An 18,042-nucleotide genomic window follows, 5' to 3' on the forward strand; every position below is an offset into this window, starting at 1 on the left:
GAAACCGGGCAAGGGGTGTTATCCTCTCAGAACATCTGCTGCCCCAGGGCTTCTCCATCGCCCACAAAATCAGCAAGTTCATGTTAAGCATATTAAGTCAAAGCAGGAAGCTGGAAGGGTGCATGTATAATTTAGTTTCTTTATGTCAGTCTACTGGGTTAGGGAGGAAAGTCTGCGTGCTCTGGGCTCTGACTGTAAACTCTATCGTTTAACTTCGAACTCAATACAGGAAAAGAACGTGAGAGCTAAGGGAGCCTGGGGACAGTAGGGAGGATGGCAAAACGTTCGAAGTCTTTCAGTGGCTCCAGCACACTAGGAAAGCCCGCAAAAATTAGGAGTGACATCATTCTCGTCCGTGTTCTAGCACTGAATTTTCAACGTGGTTTATATCAACTTGTGAAAACCCCAAAATCCAACACAAAAACACATCCTGATCTGACACATATCTGCAGGCAAAGCCCATAAATCTCTACAAATCCTCAGAATGTCACAACAGATGGGATACATTCTCTGTTAACTCCACTATAAGAACAAGCCTAGGGCTCGGCCCCTTTGGACAACTGGGTGGGTCCCCTGCCATCCCATCCCACTCCTTGCCTCTTGCTAGGTTCCCTTCTCACCTACAGACCAGCAAAGCTTTCCCATAAAAAAGCCTTTAACAAGGTTCACATCCATATTCTGATTTCTCCCAGAAAGCTCAAGGAACAATATTCTGGACACTCTCCTTCCTCCTTAACTTCAGTCTTAATCCTTTAGGTCACTACTAATGACTAAAGGACACAGAAAATACCCTGCAATGGACCTAGGAGTCCCCTCACACGAGACCCTACAGCAATGGATCCCTAAATGCAAAGTCAATAATGGAAATGAAACTCTACACGAACACACGGGTTATAATAATCATTAATAATTACACGAGAAAAAGCACTTCCTATACTGAGCCAGTTACTGTCCTAAGTGGTATTACATTATTATTTAATCCTTACAAGACACTCACTAATTCATTCTTTGAGCAAACATGTATTAAACACCTCTTGAGTGCCAGATCCTCCTTTAGGTGCTGGGGGCACAGCATTAAGTGGAAATAAAATAAATTAATAAATAAAATAAAATAAAATAAACAAGCCTTCACCCTCTTTAAAGCACAGACATTAGTGGTTGCCTGCAGGAAATAAATAAATCAATAAGTAAATATTTAACATGCCAAATAGTGATTAAATACTCGAAGGGAGAAGGTAGCCATGCAATAAAATGTGACACTCTAGAAGAAAGACACCCAGACGGGATCCTTGGAATCAGAGAGGGAATGGAGAGGTGGATTCTCTGAGCCCTGGGACTCTAAACCTAAAGGGGAGGAGCATAGTCAGTCCAGGCAGCTTATGATTGGAGAACCACAAGAAAAACCTACCAAGCACACAGGTGTGTTCTGTGCTCTCTGAAGTTTCTTTACAAACAGCCTCTCAGAGATCACTATGATACTGGATGGTGAACTATAACAGGGCACAGTCCCAACCCTGATCCTTACACACTTCCACTCTACCCCAAGACCATACTTTTCAAGAAGCATCTTTGCTGACGCTGCTATGAATCATGAAATAAACTCATCCCATAGTATCCAAGTGGGGGCCTCGATCTAAGAACAGAGCCACGGTCAAGGGATGTGAGGAGGAATCACTGACATGGGAGATCTTCAGATGGAGATGAAGGCAGGGTTGGAGGGATGCAGTTATGAGGTCTGTGAGCAGCCTCCAAACACTGAAAGAGGTGGAGGGAAATTTTTCTCCCTAAAGCTAAAGTTTCCGGGGGTGGATGAAGCTCTAATATTACCTTAAACTCAGGCTTCCGGACTACAGAACAGAGAGACTACGGATCGGTGGTTTTAAGCCACCCATACAGGGTCATTTGTTGTGGCAGCCCCGGAAAACTAATACACAGACACTAAGTCAAGGGTCCAAAGGTGGAGTCCGGAGTTCACTCAGTGCGCAAACCCACACTTAAGCTGCAGCGGTTGGATGCATGGGTGCCTGCCTGGAGTGACTGGCTTCTATACTGCATGCATTGTAGCACTGAGCAGCCCTTCCCTCAGGGAACACGCCGCGACTTCAGACACTATGTCATCAAGCACCTGGGCCACGTTCTCCGGATTTGCCTGGGCCATTCTTGGAACTAGCCAAACCTTTCGAAAACACAGTGTGTCAAGCATAGGTGTTTCCAAACATAAGGCAGGGATTTACTGACTGCTTTCATGATTGGACCAAACCGTCCGCACAGCAGAGGGGCTTATAGTATCATGCAGCATCTCTGTTTGGGGGCTTTAGGAAAGGCTTCTGAGCTCTAATTCCCAGGAAAAACTGTGTGAGTAGAATTCTCCTAGCTCTCAACTGCTAGAGGAAGAAATAACTTCTATCTCGGCCAACTTTCACTGAACAGCAAAATTTGGTGCCGCCCGTTCAAAAGGAGGCAGGCCTCTGTCATCTGAGAAGTTAGCCCCCAAATGTTAACTGACACCTTTTCAGTGGGACTAGTCCTCAACAGGCTCGCAGGCAAATAATAAGACGTCATACTCCAGACTCCCTGCAATAAGGCCCCAGGTAGCCCTCAGGATGTGGTGCTGGGTTCTGCGGCAGCCAGATAAGTGGCCCCTGTTTTAGTAAGTGTCCTCCCCAGTGTTGGGACGTTGCAGAGGAAATACGCAAGTCCTCCAGGCCTGTAGCAGTAAGCACAAGGTACCATGTCCCAGCAACTGAGGATGCCTGCCATTGCCCAGTGTGGGACTGCATGTGGCTGTGCTTTTGAGTACGTACAATATGAAAAGAAGCCTCGGGGTCAGTACACACACGCTCCCAGCCCTTCCCCGTCAGGTCATCAAATTATCTTCTTACCCTCTTAGGAACAAGGGGTGTGGTGCTTACGGTTCACAGAGGGTCCAATATGTTAACTACTTTTAAAATACAAATAAACAAGTCAACATTTGGGCTGGGAGGGGTGTTTTTATATAAGCTGTTAAGACAGAAAGTAGTAACCAGAGGAACTGAGGACACAAAGAGAACTCGGCTTTCAGAATCAACTAAGCAGGGCTCATAGGGCTCACAGTGGCTGAAGCAGCGAGTGCGGAGCCTGCATGCGCATTCTGATTGTTTAGCTTGGGTTTTTACAGCACTCCTCCCAGTATGACGTAGGGGGCTGTCTCTGATCCTTTTCCTTCTGCTGGGTTACCTCGTCTGGACTTCATAGGAGGGTTTGTGACTAGTTGTATTGCACCTTGTTATGTGGCCTTCCGCTGATATCACTGGAGGCCTATTCTTGTCTTAAGGGAAACAGAGGAACAGTGGTTGAGGGGGAGAAGGGAGGTGGGGGGGGACACAGGGAAGAGTAGAGGGAGGAGAGGCTGAGATTGGGTTGTGTTGTGTGAGAGAAGAATAAATAAAGAGAAAAGAAAATACATTGGTCTGTTCACTCGTTAACAATATTTCATGTTACAATGCAACACAACATGAAGTTAGGACCATTCTATGGGAATAAGGGTTAAGCATGAAATCCACCATGCAGATGTGAATCTGTTCTGCCTACATAGCCACCAGCGGCTTGAACACCATAGCGCTCTCTAAGTGCTAGAGATGCTCCTGAGCCAGATTCACAGACAGTGCAAGGATCCCTGACTGAGAGCCTCGGCTTCTCAGAATCTGTTTCTTGTATCTCTGACTAGCCCTGCTTCATCAGGTAGAATGAGACACCGCAAACACTAAGACAGCTGCACAAGAGGCATGTCCTAAGGAGCAGCAGGCCAGTTAGGTGGCACCTAGGGCACTGGAGATCCAAGTCCTACATTCCTTCAGAAACAGTCGTCTCGATTGTTTGGCTTACATTTCTCCCCAGACGAAGCAGCGAAGGCAGCTTTAAGGTACTCTAATTCACTTACCTCCACAGAGAACTCTCGGTCACACTCCCCAGATTGAAGTCATAGAGCTTCGTCAGGATCAGTATGACCTGCAAGGGGTAGGGGGTAGGGAAGAGAAGAGGGACAAAGGGAGAAAAGGAAGCTCACTTTAGTTCCTGTAACAGTATACATCGCATCTAGTATCACCCAGAGGAGGGCTTAGCATTTATCCGCTGAGTTTGAGGAGCATTAGAGGATCAAGCAAGGGGGAAGAAATTATTAATTTAATGCACCCCCAGTAACTGGTAGCATTTATTTTAATCCTGACAGTGCTTTGCATTTTAAATACAACATGCCAAGAGGAATTAATTGAGCACCAGCAGTGGTCTCTACACATCTGTCCTTCTGCAAGGTCAGACCCAGGCCAGCTGGTTTTGTTCACTACCAAGGCCACCCAGAGATCAGAGCCTCCCCCATTTGATCTCAAAAAAACTCTGATGTACAAAACAGGATCTAAAAGACTGAGAGAGAAATGGGTCGACTCCTTCAAAGAGATTTTGTTTTCATCACACAAATACCTGAATGGCAGGGGGCTCCATCCCCCATGTTCCCTGATACTGCCTGCCACTGATCATGTGGCCACTGCCCCCAGCTCACAGTAAGCAGGCCAATGGACTTCACCAGACTCCAGGACTCTCTTCCTGACTCCAGCTGAAGTTAGAAAACCCCAGAAAGCTAGTGTTGTTGCACCCAGGGTTAGTGTATGCTGAGAACTGGTCTGGGCTGTCTCATCTGCCCCTAGATCCATTTCTCCGGCTGAGAATCTGAGTAGCAGTTTCACGTCTGCCTCTCCTTGTGCCTGGACAGAGGCTTAAGCTCGGCTTTCTGTCTACAAGAACGCCAAGTGCCCCTGTCGATTTCATTATGTGCAGCAACATGCAGGGGGGTCACACATGTATCTTGTTGCATATAATGTGTCCATCCGGATTCAATGCACATCTCATTTTGCTCTTCTCTGCTCCTTCCCATTCCACAGTTAAACTCCCTCCAACTCATTTGCACAGCAGACATTAAAAGCTCCCTGAGATAATTAATTTCTTCTTCCAGGATGGGACTTTCCCATTTGAAATATCCCATTTAAGATTTAGGAAAACCTAATCAGCCATTATATCGAACATTTTATGGCGTTTAACTCACAACAAAGTATCTGCTTCGAGATTTATTCTCATCCAGCACGCCATGGGGTCAGTCAGCCCTATCTGCATTTCTTCTACGTAAAGGAAGGTGTTGAAGGAAGGAGATCATGGCCCATTATTGGCTAAAAGGGTTCTATGCGTAGTTGACTTGGGACATTTAGTTTCTCAGTAAAACAGGGGGCCTCAGGCTTCTCACAGGTTCACTTCTGGAAGCAGCTTGGATGTGTGCGAAATTATAAAATCTTCCAAGCTACATGATATGTTACTGAAGCATAAGGGCAAGGAACATGTAACATACACAACACATTATACTCCAGGGTCACGTGGTAGGCCTGATCTCGCTCATTCATAACAGGTTTAGTCTTTATTAAATCCAGTGATAAGGAAATCCCAGGATTGACCCCTATTCTTTTCAATCAGTTGCCCAGCATGAGCCATGGAATCTCTGACTTTCGAATATTAACTAACACACACACACACACACACACACACACACACACACACACACACTTCTTCTATCCTTCCCTTTACCGGCGTAACCATTATCAAAGTCATAGCGTGAAATCATAAACACCTGTGGACACCCATGACAAGTTCAGCAAAATGGTCACCAAAACAACCAGGAAGAAGTCAGAGTCACCATCATAGAATCAAGGTCAAGGCAGAGCATTCCACTTCTCCTCAGGGTTATGGCCGGATGAGCTGCCACTTGTCTACACTGTTGACTGAAGACCACGGTTCACTGCACCCCCCCCACTTGCCAAGTCTACCCCTCCCACAGGCTGCTTCCAGTCAATGGCCATGGACAATAGGAACACCAAGGCATCCTCCTTTCTCGGTGACATGGGAAATCCCATGAAGAATCTCACTGACTTTGACTGAACTTTGCTCAGAACTGCATGGCAGCCCCAGCTAGCCTTCCTTGTGTTGTCCTGACTTGACTGTTCTCTGTGAGGTCACGCGGCTGCTTGATCACGGGAGGCACTCATCTCTCCCACATCGTGTCTGCTTTCTTTCCCGGGTGTTTTTCCTAATGAGTTCCTTTGTAATCAGATCTTAGCTTTGGGTATGCTAACTGGAGGGTCATAACCAACATATCCTTTTACACCTTTGGTTTCTGCTTTCCTTGTAGGTGGGTTCTATTTGTCCTCCTAACTTAGATACTTCCTTAATTAGAATCTTTTCCTGGTTCTCTCTACACAGCACATACCCAGACTCCTGACACTGTCATCTTAAGGTCATCCACCACATACCCCAAACATACTGTTGGTCATTTTTCTAGTTTTCCAACCCCTGTCCTCTCCTTTAATCCATATGGGTTTCTGAGGGTCCCGCAGATTGGTTAGCCATGCTCACATCTCTCTGCTTCCTCAGTCCTCATTCTTACACCTCTGACTGTTCTTTCAATTCTCTGAACCTTCTGCCTGCTGCTCTGGGAACAGAGCAGAGTCCACCCTCCTCATCTGGCCTCTCGGAACTATTCTATTAGCTTTCTCTCCTCCGTAGGAAGTTCTCTTTTGTTTCAAACTGAGTCATGTTGTTGTCTAGTTAACACGATCTGGCCAGTTTCTGGGCATTACAGGAGTGGCCCTTTCTAATCGCCTCTGAATAAGTTGAAGGTGGATGTCTTGCCCCTCTGTTCTCTTCACAACCAGGCCCAGCACTTTGAAGGTTTTTATGCAGTAAGAGCTCTTGAGCCATCTGCAAATATTGATGTTTTGGGTGCAAATTCCCAGAATTCAGCCTGCCCAGTTCCACAGAAGATGTGGGGGATACTTTACGGTGGACTTGACCAAGTGCTCCAAGGTGGTTCTCTTTCAGTTCCATGAGCAATGCTGGAGCTAAAAAGTCATGCAGAGAGCAAATGGGGCTTGGTAAATGTATATTTACCGGACCCATCCCCAGAGAGTTGGAGTCAGTGGAACCTGGGCAGTGTCTAGAGTGCTCCCTAGAGTGCTCCCTAGGGCAGCCAGAGGCTCAAACGTTGAGAAAGATGCCATCACACACAACTTTTCTGCCAGCTGTGTGCTGAAATGCTGCCACCTGTTTTATCACAGTAAGACTCTGGTCGAGACATGCAGTCCTTCCTTTGATTTGGAGAGATGTAATCTAATAAACCAAGCAGGGAAGAGTCCCACCCGTGTCCTCCAAGGAAAGGTCAAAAAAACATAATATAAAGAGCTAGAAATTTCCTTTTCCTCGGAGCCCAGCATAGATGAACATCAATAGAGCTATGAAGAGATGATAATGTAACCTTTAGGCTTATAACATCTGCAATGAGCAAACAAAAATCAAGAGCAAAGGAAAACAAGCCTTCTCGTCCTTGGCATCTCTTATCATTCAGAGCCTTTCAACAGCCTCCGGGAAAGAGGAAATTACCAGGGAAGACTGAACATCAACACAGCAAACCACCTAATAAGCCCGAGACTGCTGAGCAAGCATTCAGATCAGAGAAAAGGAGAGAAACGTGCCCAGACACACACCAGATCCATACACTGGATGGACCCCAAAACCATGGCTGTACCTCCAGGGAGTGCTCTAGAAGAGTGGGCATGGCAGCTAAGTACAAATATGGAAAAGTGGCAGTTAAGTATGCAAGGAAGCTCTACTGTGATTCTTATGCCTACACTGAACCTGTGGGACAGGGCACAGTCTCCACATTTTGTAAATGGAGAGACAGACATGCTGGGTTAAAGCAAAACCCCTGTCCCTCAGGTGGCCAGAGGCAAGGTCCCACCAGACCCAGAGTAAGCCTTGTTAGATGTGCGCTAATATTTTGTGGTCTGTGTTACAAGCTAATGTTAAGGAGAGAGAGGAAGGGAGAGGGAGAAAGGGAGGGATGGAGGGAGGGAGAGAGGGAGAGAGAGAGAGAGAGAGGTGCGGGGGGGGGGGGGGGGGGCAACAAATGCTGCATATCCCCAGGGTGTTTATCACCCATTCATGACTCTGTGAATGTTTACCTTTTGGAACTGGAAAGACAGCAGCTAAATTCTAGAAATCAGAGAAAGAACGGCAGCTCAAGGCCTGGAGGTAACAATAACTTTGGTTCTCTTTCCCTTTGGAGTAAAAACTAGGAAACAGAGTTGTGTGCAGAGAAAAATGACTAGACAACTACCAGGCGAAAAGGTTTCTTGCATACTGTCAAATAAGTATCTTTTGACCTAACTGGCTAAAATCCTTGGAGGGTTTTAGATAATCGAATAAATGAAAATAAATTGTAATAATTCATGAACAAATAGCACGTCATCCTTCTTATAAGCTGTATGCATCCATACACACATACAAAATATGAGAGATATCATGGAAGTGTATCTAAATATAGCAGAGAATCGTGTGTGTGTGTGTGTGTGTGTGTGTGTGTGTGTGTGTGTGTGTGTGACTATCATTTGGTTCCCCCAACCCCCAGAGCTCTGTTAGGGTCAGTGTGACTGCCATATATACGCATCTTCTCTATAAGACTGTGACCGTGACCTTTCTCAGGTGAAAAATAAAAATTCTCAGTTTATCAGCATGACCAGTGCCAAGCACACAGCCTCACACAGTGCAGGCACTATCTAAGGTCCTTTGGGAGAATTGCAAATGTATGACAACTGAGAGATGGGATGATAAACATGGGAGAGAAGTGGAGGTAACAGAGAAGAGAAAGCAGTTACATCCAGAGACTGTAATTAGCAAAGCCTCCACCCGGAAAAAGGGCTGTAAATGCTGGGCTTCATGTAAGGTAAAAATCTTGATACATCTTAATGGCCTCTGCTTGCTTTTTTGCTCGCCTACTTCAAGTCTCTTTAACTTACGGTGGATGAAATGAATAGAGAATTGGGTAGGGGGAGCAGACCCAAGAGTAGTAAACATCTGAGAGGCAGGCTATAATGGCTGTGGAACAGAGGGCCAACCATGCATTGGGAGTCCTTCTTAGAGAAGGCAATAAGCCATGGAATGCACTAGAAAAACAAGAAAAAAATTAGTCATACCTTGGTATGGTCCTTGTAAGTTAAGGGGGATGTTTTATAAAAAGGGAAAAGGTAGTACATTGTATATAAAGACAAAAGTACACTACAATAAAGAAGCACGCATACCTGAAAATCTGTCACTGTATAGTAAAAGAGCAATAAATAAAATAAATAGCTGGCCTTGGTCTTCTCTTGGTTGCCCACCCACATCTACTGTCTTCCTTCTCATGACGTCTGATGTTCCCAGAAGCTCACAAAAGTTACAGACACAACACCAGCAACAAATGTCATTCTTGTTCTCCTTTCTCTCACTCATTCATCCATTCCTGCCCTCTGCCAGATCTGTCATGAGATAAAGTGGTTAAAGCAGCAACAGTTCCTGTTGGCAAGTGTCTTAGTTAGGGTTTTACTGCTCTGAACAGACACCGTGACCAAGGCAACTCTTATAAATGACATTTAATTGGGGCTGGCTTACAGGTTCAGAAGTTCAGTCCGTTATCATCAAGGTGGAAACATGACAGCATCCAGAAGATTATGGTGCAGGAGGAGCTGAGAGTTCTACATCTTCACCTGAAGTTTGCTAGCCAAATACTGGCTTCTAGGAAGCTAGGACAAGTGTTTTAAAGCCCAAGCCCTCAGTGACACACCTGTTCCAACAAGGCCATACCTCCAAGTAGTGCTACTCCCTGGGCCAAGCATATCCAAACCATCACATCATGAAAGTCAGAGCCTGCTTTATCTGCTGACTTCCAGCATCATCTAGACTGGAACCCAGACCCTAAGCAAGTTTGCTAAAGAGTTTTGAAGTGAAAGGCTTTATCCCTTGATCACATATCATAGTCTGTATGAGAGGAAACACCCAGGCTCAGAAACTGTAGCCTCTTTGCATCTAAGAATCCTCTTAACTTGCCCCATGTCTAAATTACTTCGTCCTATCATTCTATGTCTTCTCTATGGACAGGGCTTACAGTTTTACTGAGAGTCTGACGGCCACATCAGAGACATAATCTAATACACAGAGCAATATTGATACACCTTTCTTGGTGGGAGACAATTCAGATTCCAGAGTTGCTCAACTCCTTTTGTAAATGCCCATTGCTCCAGAGCCCAGTGGAAACACAGAGGACTGCAGATCTGAGCCATTGCCTTCACCTGGCCACTCTAGTCATCTCAGCTCAGAAAGGCAGGCGGGAAGCCCCAGGGGATTCCTGTCCTCTGAAAGGATAATGCATAATCTGCAAATTCATAAATCACTAAGACGCTCTCGCCTGTGAGAACAGTCAGTGGAGTGAGAACATTTAATGCCTGTAAAATTTTACTCAGAAGGAAAATTACTTTAGTTCATTAAACCTTCCTGAAAACTTGATTCCTTTACATTCCTGGCCTCCTCTTCCTCTCCCTCCCATCTTCTTTCCTTTCTACCTTCCTTTTCTCCTTTCTCTTTTCCTTTCTTTCTTCCTTTATGTCTTTCTATGTCTCCCCTTCCTTCTCAATTAAGTGGAATAGCTTCACATCTTTAAAGAGCACAGCATGATTCCGTATTCGTTCACACAGAATGTGCTGATCAATCCAGGTAATGAACATTTCATCTCTTTACATTTTCTTTGTATTTGGAGCCTTTTAACTAAAGGAAATATTGGCTCAAATACGAGCGAGGTGCTCAAAAGAGAACATTCAGGACAGGCAGGGGCAGTGTCATGAATCTGTAATGATAAATAAGTTACTTGGAAGGCTGAGATGGAGAATCACAAATTCCGGGTCAGCTTGGGCTTCTAGCGAGTATATAACGCAGCTTAGGGGGAACCTTTCTTAAAATAAAGAATGTTAAAGGTCCGCTAGGTCCACTGCTCACTGGAAGAACATTTCGAAAGCCCTTTCATAATAACACAGGGGAATAGGGTGTAAAGTAAAAGATACCACTCTGCCCTTGCCCCAACAAGAGAGTTCTTCTCTCCTTGCTAATTAGAACAGGGACCTGCTGGTTTTCTTTACCAAGACCAATTAACCAGGAAATGAAAATGAGATGCTGAACATAAACTTCCCCGGGAGTACTTGCAAGCACGTACTTTAAGTGTATCTCAGCATCTCCTCCCACAAGGGGGAGCCTCAACCTCCAGGGAATAGAAACACATCTTTATCTAAATCCCAAACTGACTTCCCTTGTACAAGACTGTCTACGTACTCACTTCATGCACAGAATAAACTAAATGGTGATGCTGCCCACTGTGAGTTTAGAGTCCAGTCAGGAGGATAGAGAACTAATTACCACAAAGAGATTGCTGTGTCATCACTACACAGATGATATGTGTCATTTCAAAAAACTGTGAGGCGCTCTCCCCAGTTCATTCAGGTGGTAACAATGCTGGGGCTTAATAGACAAACTCCATGGGATGCTTTGATCATTCCTTATCCTACACACCACAGGAAGAATGCTGGAATTTCTGAAACGTCCACCGACATGCCCCATTTCTACATTATTCGTTGTTTCTTCATTAGCCCACTCCATATGGGATTCAGCAAAGAAGAGGCTGAGGCATCCTCTTTGCCCTCGGGAAGTGTGTGTAGTCTACGTGAGAAGATAAGTAACCAATGGCAGCAGTCAGAAGGCGGAGAATGCCCAAGCAGGAGGAAGGATCGTGTAAGCAAGGCACGAGACACTGGTGACATACAGAATGGTCCTGAGGGCAGAAAGCAGCAAAAGCAAATAGAAATCCAGACAAGAGTTTGGTAGCAAACTGGCATTTTCACAAAGCTCTCAGTGAGGTGGGAGATGTTGCTATTAATGTGTATCCCCGATGGTAAATCTTACAGATAGATAAGTCAGTGCAAAGGCCCTGGGGCAGGAGACTGATCAGAAGATTCAAGGATGATTACGGAAACTGGGGAGGTATGAGGTGATTGTCCTAGGAGAAGAAATCAAGAAAGGACTGGGGGGTTGAGGTCTCACTGAACCTACTGTACCACTATAAGAACTTTCGTTTTCATGCTAATTCAAACCAGAAAACACTGGAAATGTAAAGAGGAGAGTTAAATTCTAACATGATGTTCTAGCTGCTGTGCCAAAAAGGCAGTGAGGGAACAAAGAATTGGGAGCCAAGCGTTACCACCCAGGTGAAACACGATATGAGCCTTAGCCAGGACAGAGAGAGAACGAGGAGAGGCTGGATTAGAACATACATGAGGGCGAAGCCCCAGAAATATTCACTGAGAACTGGATAACTAGGTATAATTAAGAGAACTTGTGCAAAGAAAACATCAACCTCTAGGCTTGAGACACTGGAAGCAGGGAACCACTGTGTAAGGTGAGAACCCTAGGAGACTGGAGGAAAGATCAGGTTAGCATTGAGCAGTGCCTTTAAGATGCCTGAGAGATACTGAAATGCAAATATAATATATATATATATATATATATATATATATATATATATATATATATATTATATACCAAAACACACACACACACTAAGCTGAATATATGAGTTTAGAGCTCAGAGTGGCCAGGCTGGCCTGGAAACATCACTTGGAGATGTCAGGGATCATCAGACAGTGCTAAGAAAGATGAGACCAGACTCAGGCATGGAAACTGTCGATATGAGGCTTCAAAGTTGAAGCAATTCGGCAAGATAACCACTCTTGACTGGACTCTGCAATTGGCACAGGGTGTCTGCATCTTAGGGGCAAAACAATGGTGTTTACTGTAAGACAACTCTTAGAAACCAGGTCCACGGATGCTTTTTTTGCTGAAGCCGTGGGGTATGACTCTGTGACCATTCTGCATGTCTGGAGGCACATGTAAGACACAGCCATTGGGATGCAGACAGAAGAGGCTTTCCCTCAGCTGGTGGACCGCCTCACCAAGAGGGAAGCTTATACAACGGCTGCACTCCAATTTGCCAACGCAAGAAGCCAACCAAGCCCAACTCCATGTAGTTCCCAATGATAGGCTGGCTACAGATTACATGTTGCAGCAAACTGAAAATCACAGTCTTTATCTATCTGTCTCATTTCCTGCTACTCCGAGGCCAAGAAGGGGTTACCTACTAGCTGGGGTAATCTGTTCCTGTGTTCAAGGGGAAATGGGTGCTATTGTACAATGGACCCAAGGAGAATGATGGTCAAAGCCTGTAATTGTTATTATCCTCTAATTAATTTCAAGTCCTCTTATTATTTTCAAGTCCTGAAGTAAAAGTTAATGGGAGTCTACAGTAATAAAAGGAAACTATTAAGAATTCAGACCCTTCAGGAGTGAGGGTTTGGATTCTAAGATCAGGCTACCAGGTTGAAATGATGAACACCTGAGGCCCTGGCTAAGAGCAAAGGAAACATGAAATTGGCTGAAGAAAAGAGTTGAGCTGACTTACCAATGGTGACTTCATAAACAGAGATGGAAATTAATATCTCAGACACTGTGTATATTTCCCTTCTTTGTTTTATAAGAAAATGGCTGGAGAGATGAATAAAAAAATATAGATAGATAGATAGATAGATAGATAGATAGATAGATAGATAGATAATAGTAGATGGATAGATGGGCAGACAGACAGACAGAAAGATAGAAGATAGGTGATAGATAGGCAGATAGATAGATAGATAGATAGATAGATAGATAGATAGATAGATAGATGATAGATAGATAGATAGATTATAGATAGATAGATAGATAGATAGATAGAAGATAGATATGTAAATAGATAGATAGTAGATAGATGATAGATAGACAGATAGATAAATAGATAGATAGACAGATAGATAGAAGATAGACAGATTCCATAAATTTTCTCTCTTCTCCATGTATTCTGTTTTATTCAAAGAATGTGGTAGTTAACATCACGACTATTTTAATGCTCAGAGTAACCAGAAAAGATTATGACAGGACTGCAAAAGTAATTAATATCACCCAGAGAATCCACAATAACTAATGGAACTTCATGTATCATTTCCTTAGGATACAATGAAAGCAACCTTCTGGTCTAAAATAACCTGTTACATTACATTAGGCTGAAGCCCAACAACCCACTGAAACAGAGGGTTGAAAAGGATCCTCCCTGTAGCCAAATTTGCATACTGTGCTTGATCTCTGTTGGCTTTTTCTCAGTCCTACCTGGCCTTGCACAGTAAGCTAACCTCCAGTTCTATTCAGCCCAGTAAAGTACCAGTGTGGCTGGTGGTAGGAAGCCACTCCCTCCATGAAACTATTTTATGGAGACAACACAGACCTGATGAAGAAGATGTGGAAGAGGCTCCTAGCTTCCTCTCATACACTTTATCATGCATGTCAGAAGCCTGGGTATGGAGATCCTGGGTGGGAGAAACACTCAACTTTCAGCCCTTCTTCCTCTGTCTCTGTGCACTAGGCAGTGATTCTCACAGCTACTGATTGTAAAGCAATGCCTCACTTCTGGTCCACGCTCCTCTGAATTTCGCAGCATCCTTATGAACATCCCCTGCATTTAATCTCTGTGCCATGTATGCAGGCCAGAAGATCTAGGGAGCCCAGCTATGTACAGATTCTGGAGGCCTTGTAAAGAAAGTGTTTCTAGAATTGAGATGGTTAGCAGCCAGGTCAAATGCCACAGACAGTTCACACAAAAGAACCGTTGGTTCAGCTGGGAGGTGACTGCATGTGACTCCCCTGTTTCTAATTTTCATCTTCATCCTCATCCAGCATTCTCCAGAATGACCTATCCATGGAGAGCTAGAATCCAAGTCTGTGAAAATGAGTAGATCTAAAGTCCAGTCCCCTAGTGCCTAAAGTAAATTCCAAGGTCAAGATGCTTTCCTAAGCATGATAATAAAGAGGACTTCCCAACCTGAGACTTTGTCATGTTTAAGCTTCCTCTGGAGTCAATTTCCCAGGATGACTTCTAAACCTCACCCTGATCCCTCTTCCCTTCCACCCTCCTATACCCTTTTTGCATGTCTTCTCCTTCCTCAGAGGTTACTCTGCCATTCTCTCCTCCTAATACTCTCCTCAAGTCTCAGCTCCCTCTGGCCTCATTGGTCTCCCCCGAACAGAAATCCCCCCAATCTTGATTCTCCTAGCCAACTGCATATATGTGCAATTATGTTATTCGCTGCTCTTATAATTTTCTGCTTTATGTGATCTCTACTGTGATCTTCAGTCATCCTTTTGGCAGGAGCTCCGTTTCCCTCATTGTAATGTGACAGATGTGACAAGCTCAGCACTCTCCACAGGATAGCAGTCTCCAGAGAGACTCGGTGTATCTGTCGAAGTGAAGGTGGTTCTCAAAGGAAAACATCAGCCTTGGCCGAGATGGCCAAAGCATCCTTGTGGAGAAGATGAAGTGTGAGTGATGATAAGACATGAAAAAACATGTAATTTTCCATTTCTTCTTTTTGAGACTACCATTTTCAAAAGTCTCTTTAGGCTTGTTAGTCTGTCTAGACTTGCCAGAATAGAATTTCAAAGTGACTTGCAAAAGAATTTCGAGAATGGTCACAAGAAGGCAAAGGATAAGAGAGGCGGGAAGGGAACACAGCAAACACAACTTGAGGTTTAGAAAAGCTCTTCTTCCCCATGGGCTCATAGAGAGGATCTGACTTTGCTGGGACACAGAGTAAAGTAAACACTAGTGCTAGAGCCACAGAGGGTGACTTAGCCCATGTGCAAGCAGAATCAATGCAGAAGGAGCGCACCACCATTTGCTGAGTACTCACTGAGTTCCAGCCTTGGAACTTGGTGCTCTTCGCACACTGAAGAGAAGGGGCACAGAAATCCTGGATGGTAGAAACCATGTTCTGCACTGTCCAAATGTAAAAACTGTCCCCATCATGTACCAGAGAGAGAGAGTTAGATATGTCTCCAATATTGAAGGAAGAGAAGCCATAGAGAAGTCAATAAGAATTCGTCATCCTTAGAAGTGGGCCATTGTTTGGCCCACTTTACAGAATTTGGTAGCGGGGGCGGGGAGAAGGCAAATGACAGATTAAGGAATGGTGTTGCTGAAACAAGGAGCTTGTGAAAAATGGCTGCTGAGTGGTAGGGGGTTGTTCCAGCTTTGTGTAACAAGCCATTAAAAGTGAATTAAAAATCCATTCACTGTCATTTCCCCAAAGGGCTTTGGAAATGAGAGAGATGGCTATCACTTGCAAATGATATAGGTAACAGGCAACCCAGCAACAGGGGTGGGGCTAAATAGCTCCAGATTTCCCTGCCAACTCCTATACTCACAGAGGGTGGCACTCCCGAACCAGGTTCAACCAGTTTAATAGGAGCATCTTAGCTGGTGGGCTGAGCTCACTCCTTCTTAACCTTCTATTACTCCATTACTCCGTCATGTCCACACAAGCCCGTTCAGCACCATTCTGGGATCAAGACCATGGGCTCCGTGAGCAAAGGGAGGACCCAGCTTGAGAATAGAGTTCATGTAGAGAGAAACATCAGCAACTTGTTTATTTGGGGGGAGAGGAAATTCCTTGAACCAGATAATTTTGCTGTGAACTCCGGATTCATCAACTTACTCTCTGGACCTTAGGCTGGGAACCTGCCTTCTTGAGCCCCCAGCAGCCTCATCTTGAAAGACAACATATCCGTCCCTCAGCTATGCTAACTGTGAGGAATGCGTGAAAGCTGTCCCACCACCAGGTACATAGCACTCTGAATAAAAAAGTGGGGGTCTGGAAACAAAAGCAATTGCCAGGTATGGTTAAAAAGAAAGTTCACTGTAGCTCTGAGGGAGAACACAGCCAGAGGCATTTGTGTGGATCCAGACTTAACCAGGATAGCAGGATGAACTGGAAGATGAGAGAATGAAAGGGTTGGGGGAGGGAGAGTCAGAGAGGAACCAGGAGCCAAGAGGCTGGGAGCAAGTGAGGAAAGCCAGAGAAGAGAAGACCCATGGGGACACCACATCAAAATGGAAAGTGAAGCTGGGGGTAGGGAGACAAAGCTTAGAGGCTAGAGAAGTTTATGGTAGGAGGGTTGGGTATGCCAATCAAGATGACTCTATTACTTATGATACTGAGAACCTGGTGGCCAGCATCTGCTTTGATATGTTAAATAGACACCCCAGTTAGCCATTTGTCTTGAGTTTGAGACCTAACACACACCAGCATGTAACATACATTCTGTGTTGCTCTTTGCCAAGTAGGTGATCTGCCATCTGGGGAATGGTGAGGGAGGGAGGGATGTCATGTCCCCAGGAAGGAGCATTTCACTTCTTTAGTGATGACAGCCTGGACTTCACAAAATGCTGAGCAGCCTTGCCTGCTTCTCTCTCATGCAGAGATGAAAGCTTAGAATTCCTACAAGGGATTCTCATTTTTATGTTCCCACATGGTGATGAGTTCCACACTAAGAAGTTAACAGGTCCAAGCAAGTCCATGGCTACTGCTGTGGGATCTTTGATCCTGCCATTCATCTGTTTGCATCCTGCCCCTCAAACTTTTACTCCACTTCATTCCCCCTTCTTAAAAAGGTCAGTGTTTCTCTCTAGGGCTCAGGTGTACTCAGCCAAATGCTTTAATGGAGCTCAACTGTTACCAGGGTTACAGGTAGCCACTAGCCCTAGATGATTTCTGAAGGATCACAGGCAGGGTCTTAGCCAGATCATAAGATCCTTGGGGCAAACATCACATCTGTTTTCTTTGCTATTAGATTGCCAGCATCTGGGAGTTCTTAGTCTCTCATGGAACCCCTGTAAACAAAGAGAAACAAGTAAGCTCACCAGCTGTGATCCAGCGTTCATCAAGCCAACTTTCTCATTCAATCCTGTAGACCACTATAGATTCTGTGGCCAATGGCCATGGTGACGGAGATGGGCCAGCTAATCTACAGTGCTCTCTGTACTAGAAATGAGGACTTACATGGTTTTCTGCCATGACAGTCAGCAGAGTATGGGTTACATGAAGCTAGAGGCTCACTGTCTCAAGCAAGAACTACAAGAAGTCCAAATGCTTTCTATTTTTGTCTTCTGATTGGGATGGAGCTGAGGCAGTTTTTTAGAAGGCTTTTGAAAACAGAAGGCACTTTGTTCATCTTAATAGAAGAATGAAAACA

At 44.7% G+C, this 18,042-nt stretch overlaps 1 protein-coding gene across 1 annotated transcript in view; it reads right to left on the reverse strand.

Moving 5' to 3' along the window:
• The window catches only part of SORCS3 (sortilin related VPS10 domain containing receptor 3), a gene marked incomplete at both ends in the record, with an annotated part of 603,941 nt that overhangs the window by 416,660 nt on the left and 169,239 nt on the right, over positions 1 to 18,042 (reverse strand). The window contains one exon of the mRNA XM_080913549.1: positions 3,920 to 3,987. Coding sequence (XP_080769675.1) covers positions 3,920 to 3,987 — 68 coding nt within the window. The remainder of the gene's footprint in view (positions 1 to 3,919; positions 3,988 to 18,042) is intronic.

This window comes from Micromys minutus, assembly GCF_963924665.1.
Source record: "Micromys minutus genome assembly, chromosome: 2".
Classification (NCBI taxonomy): Eukaryota; Metazoa; Chordata; class Mammalia; order Rodentia; family Muridae; genus Micromys; species Micromys minutus.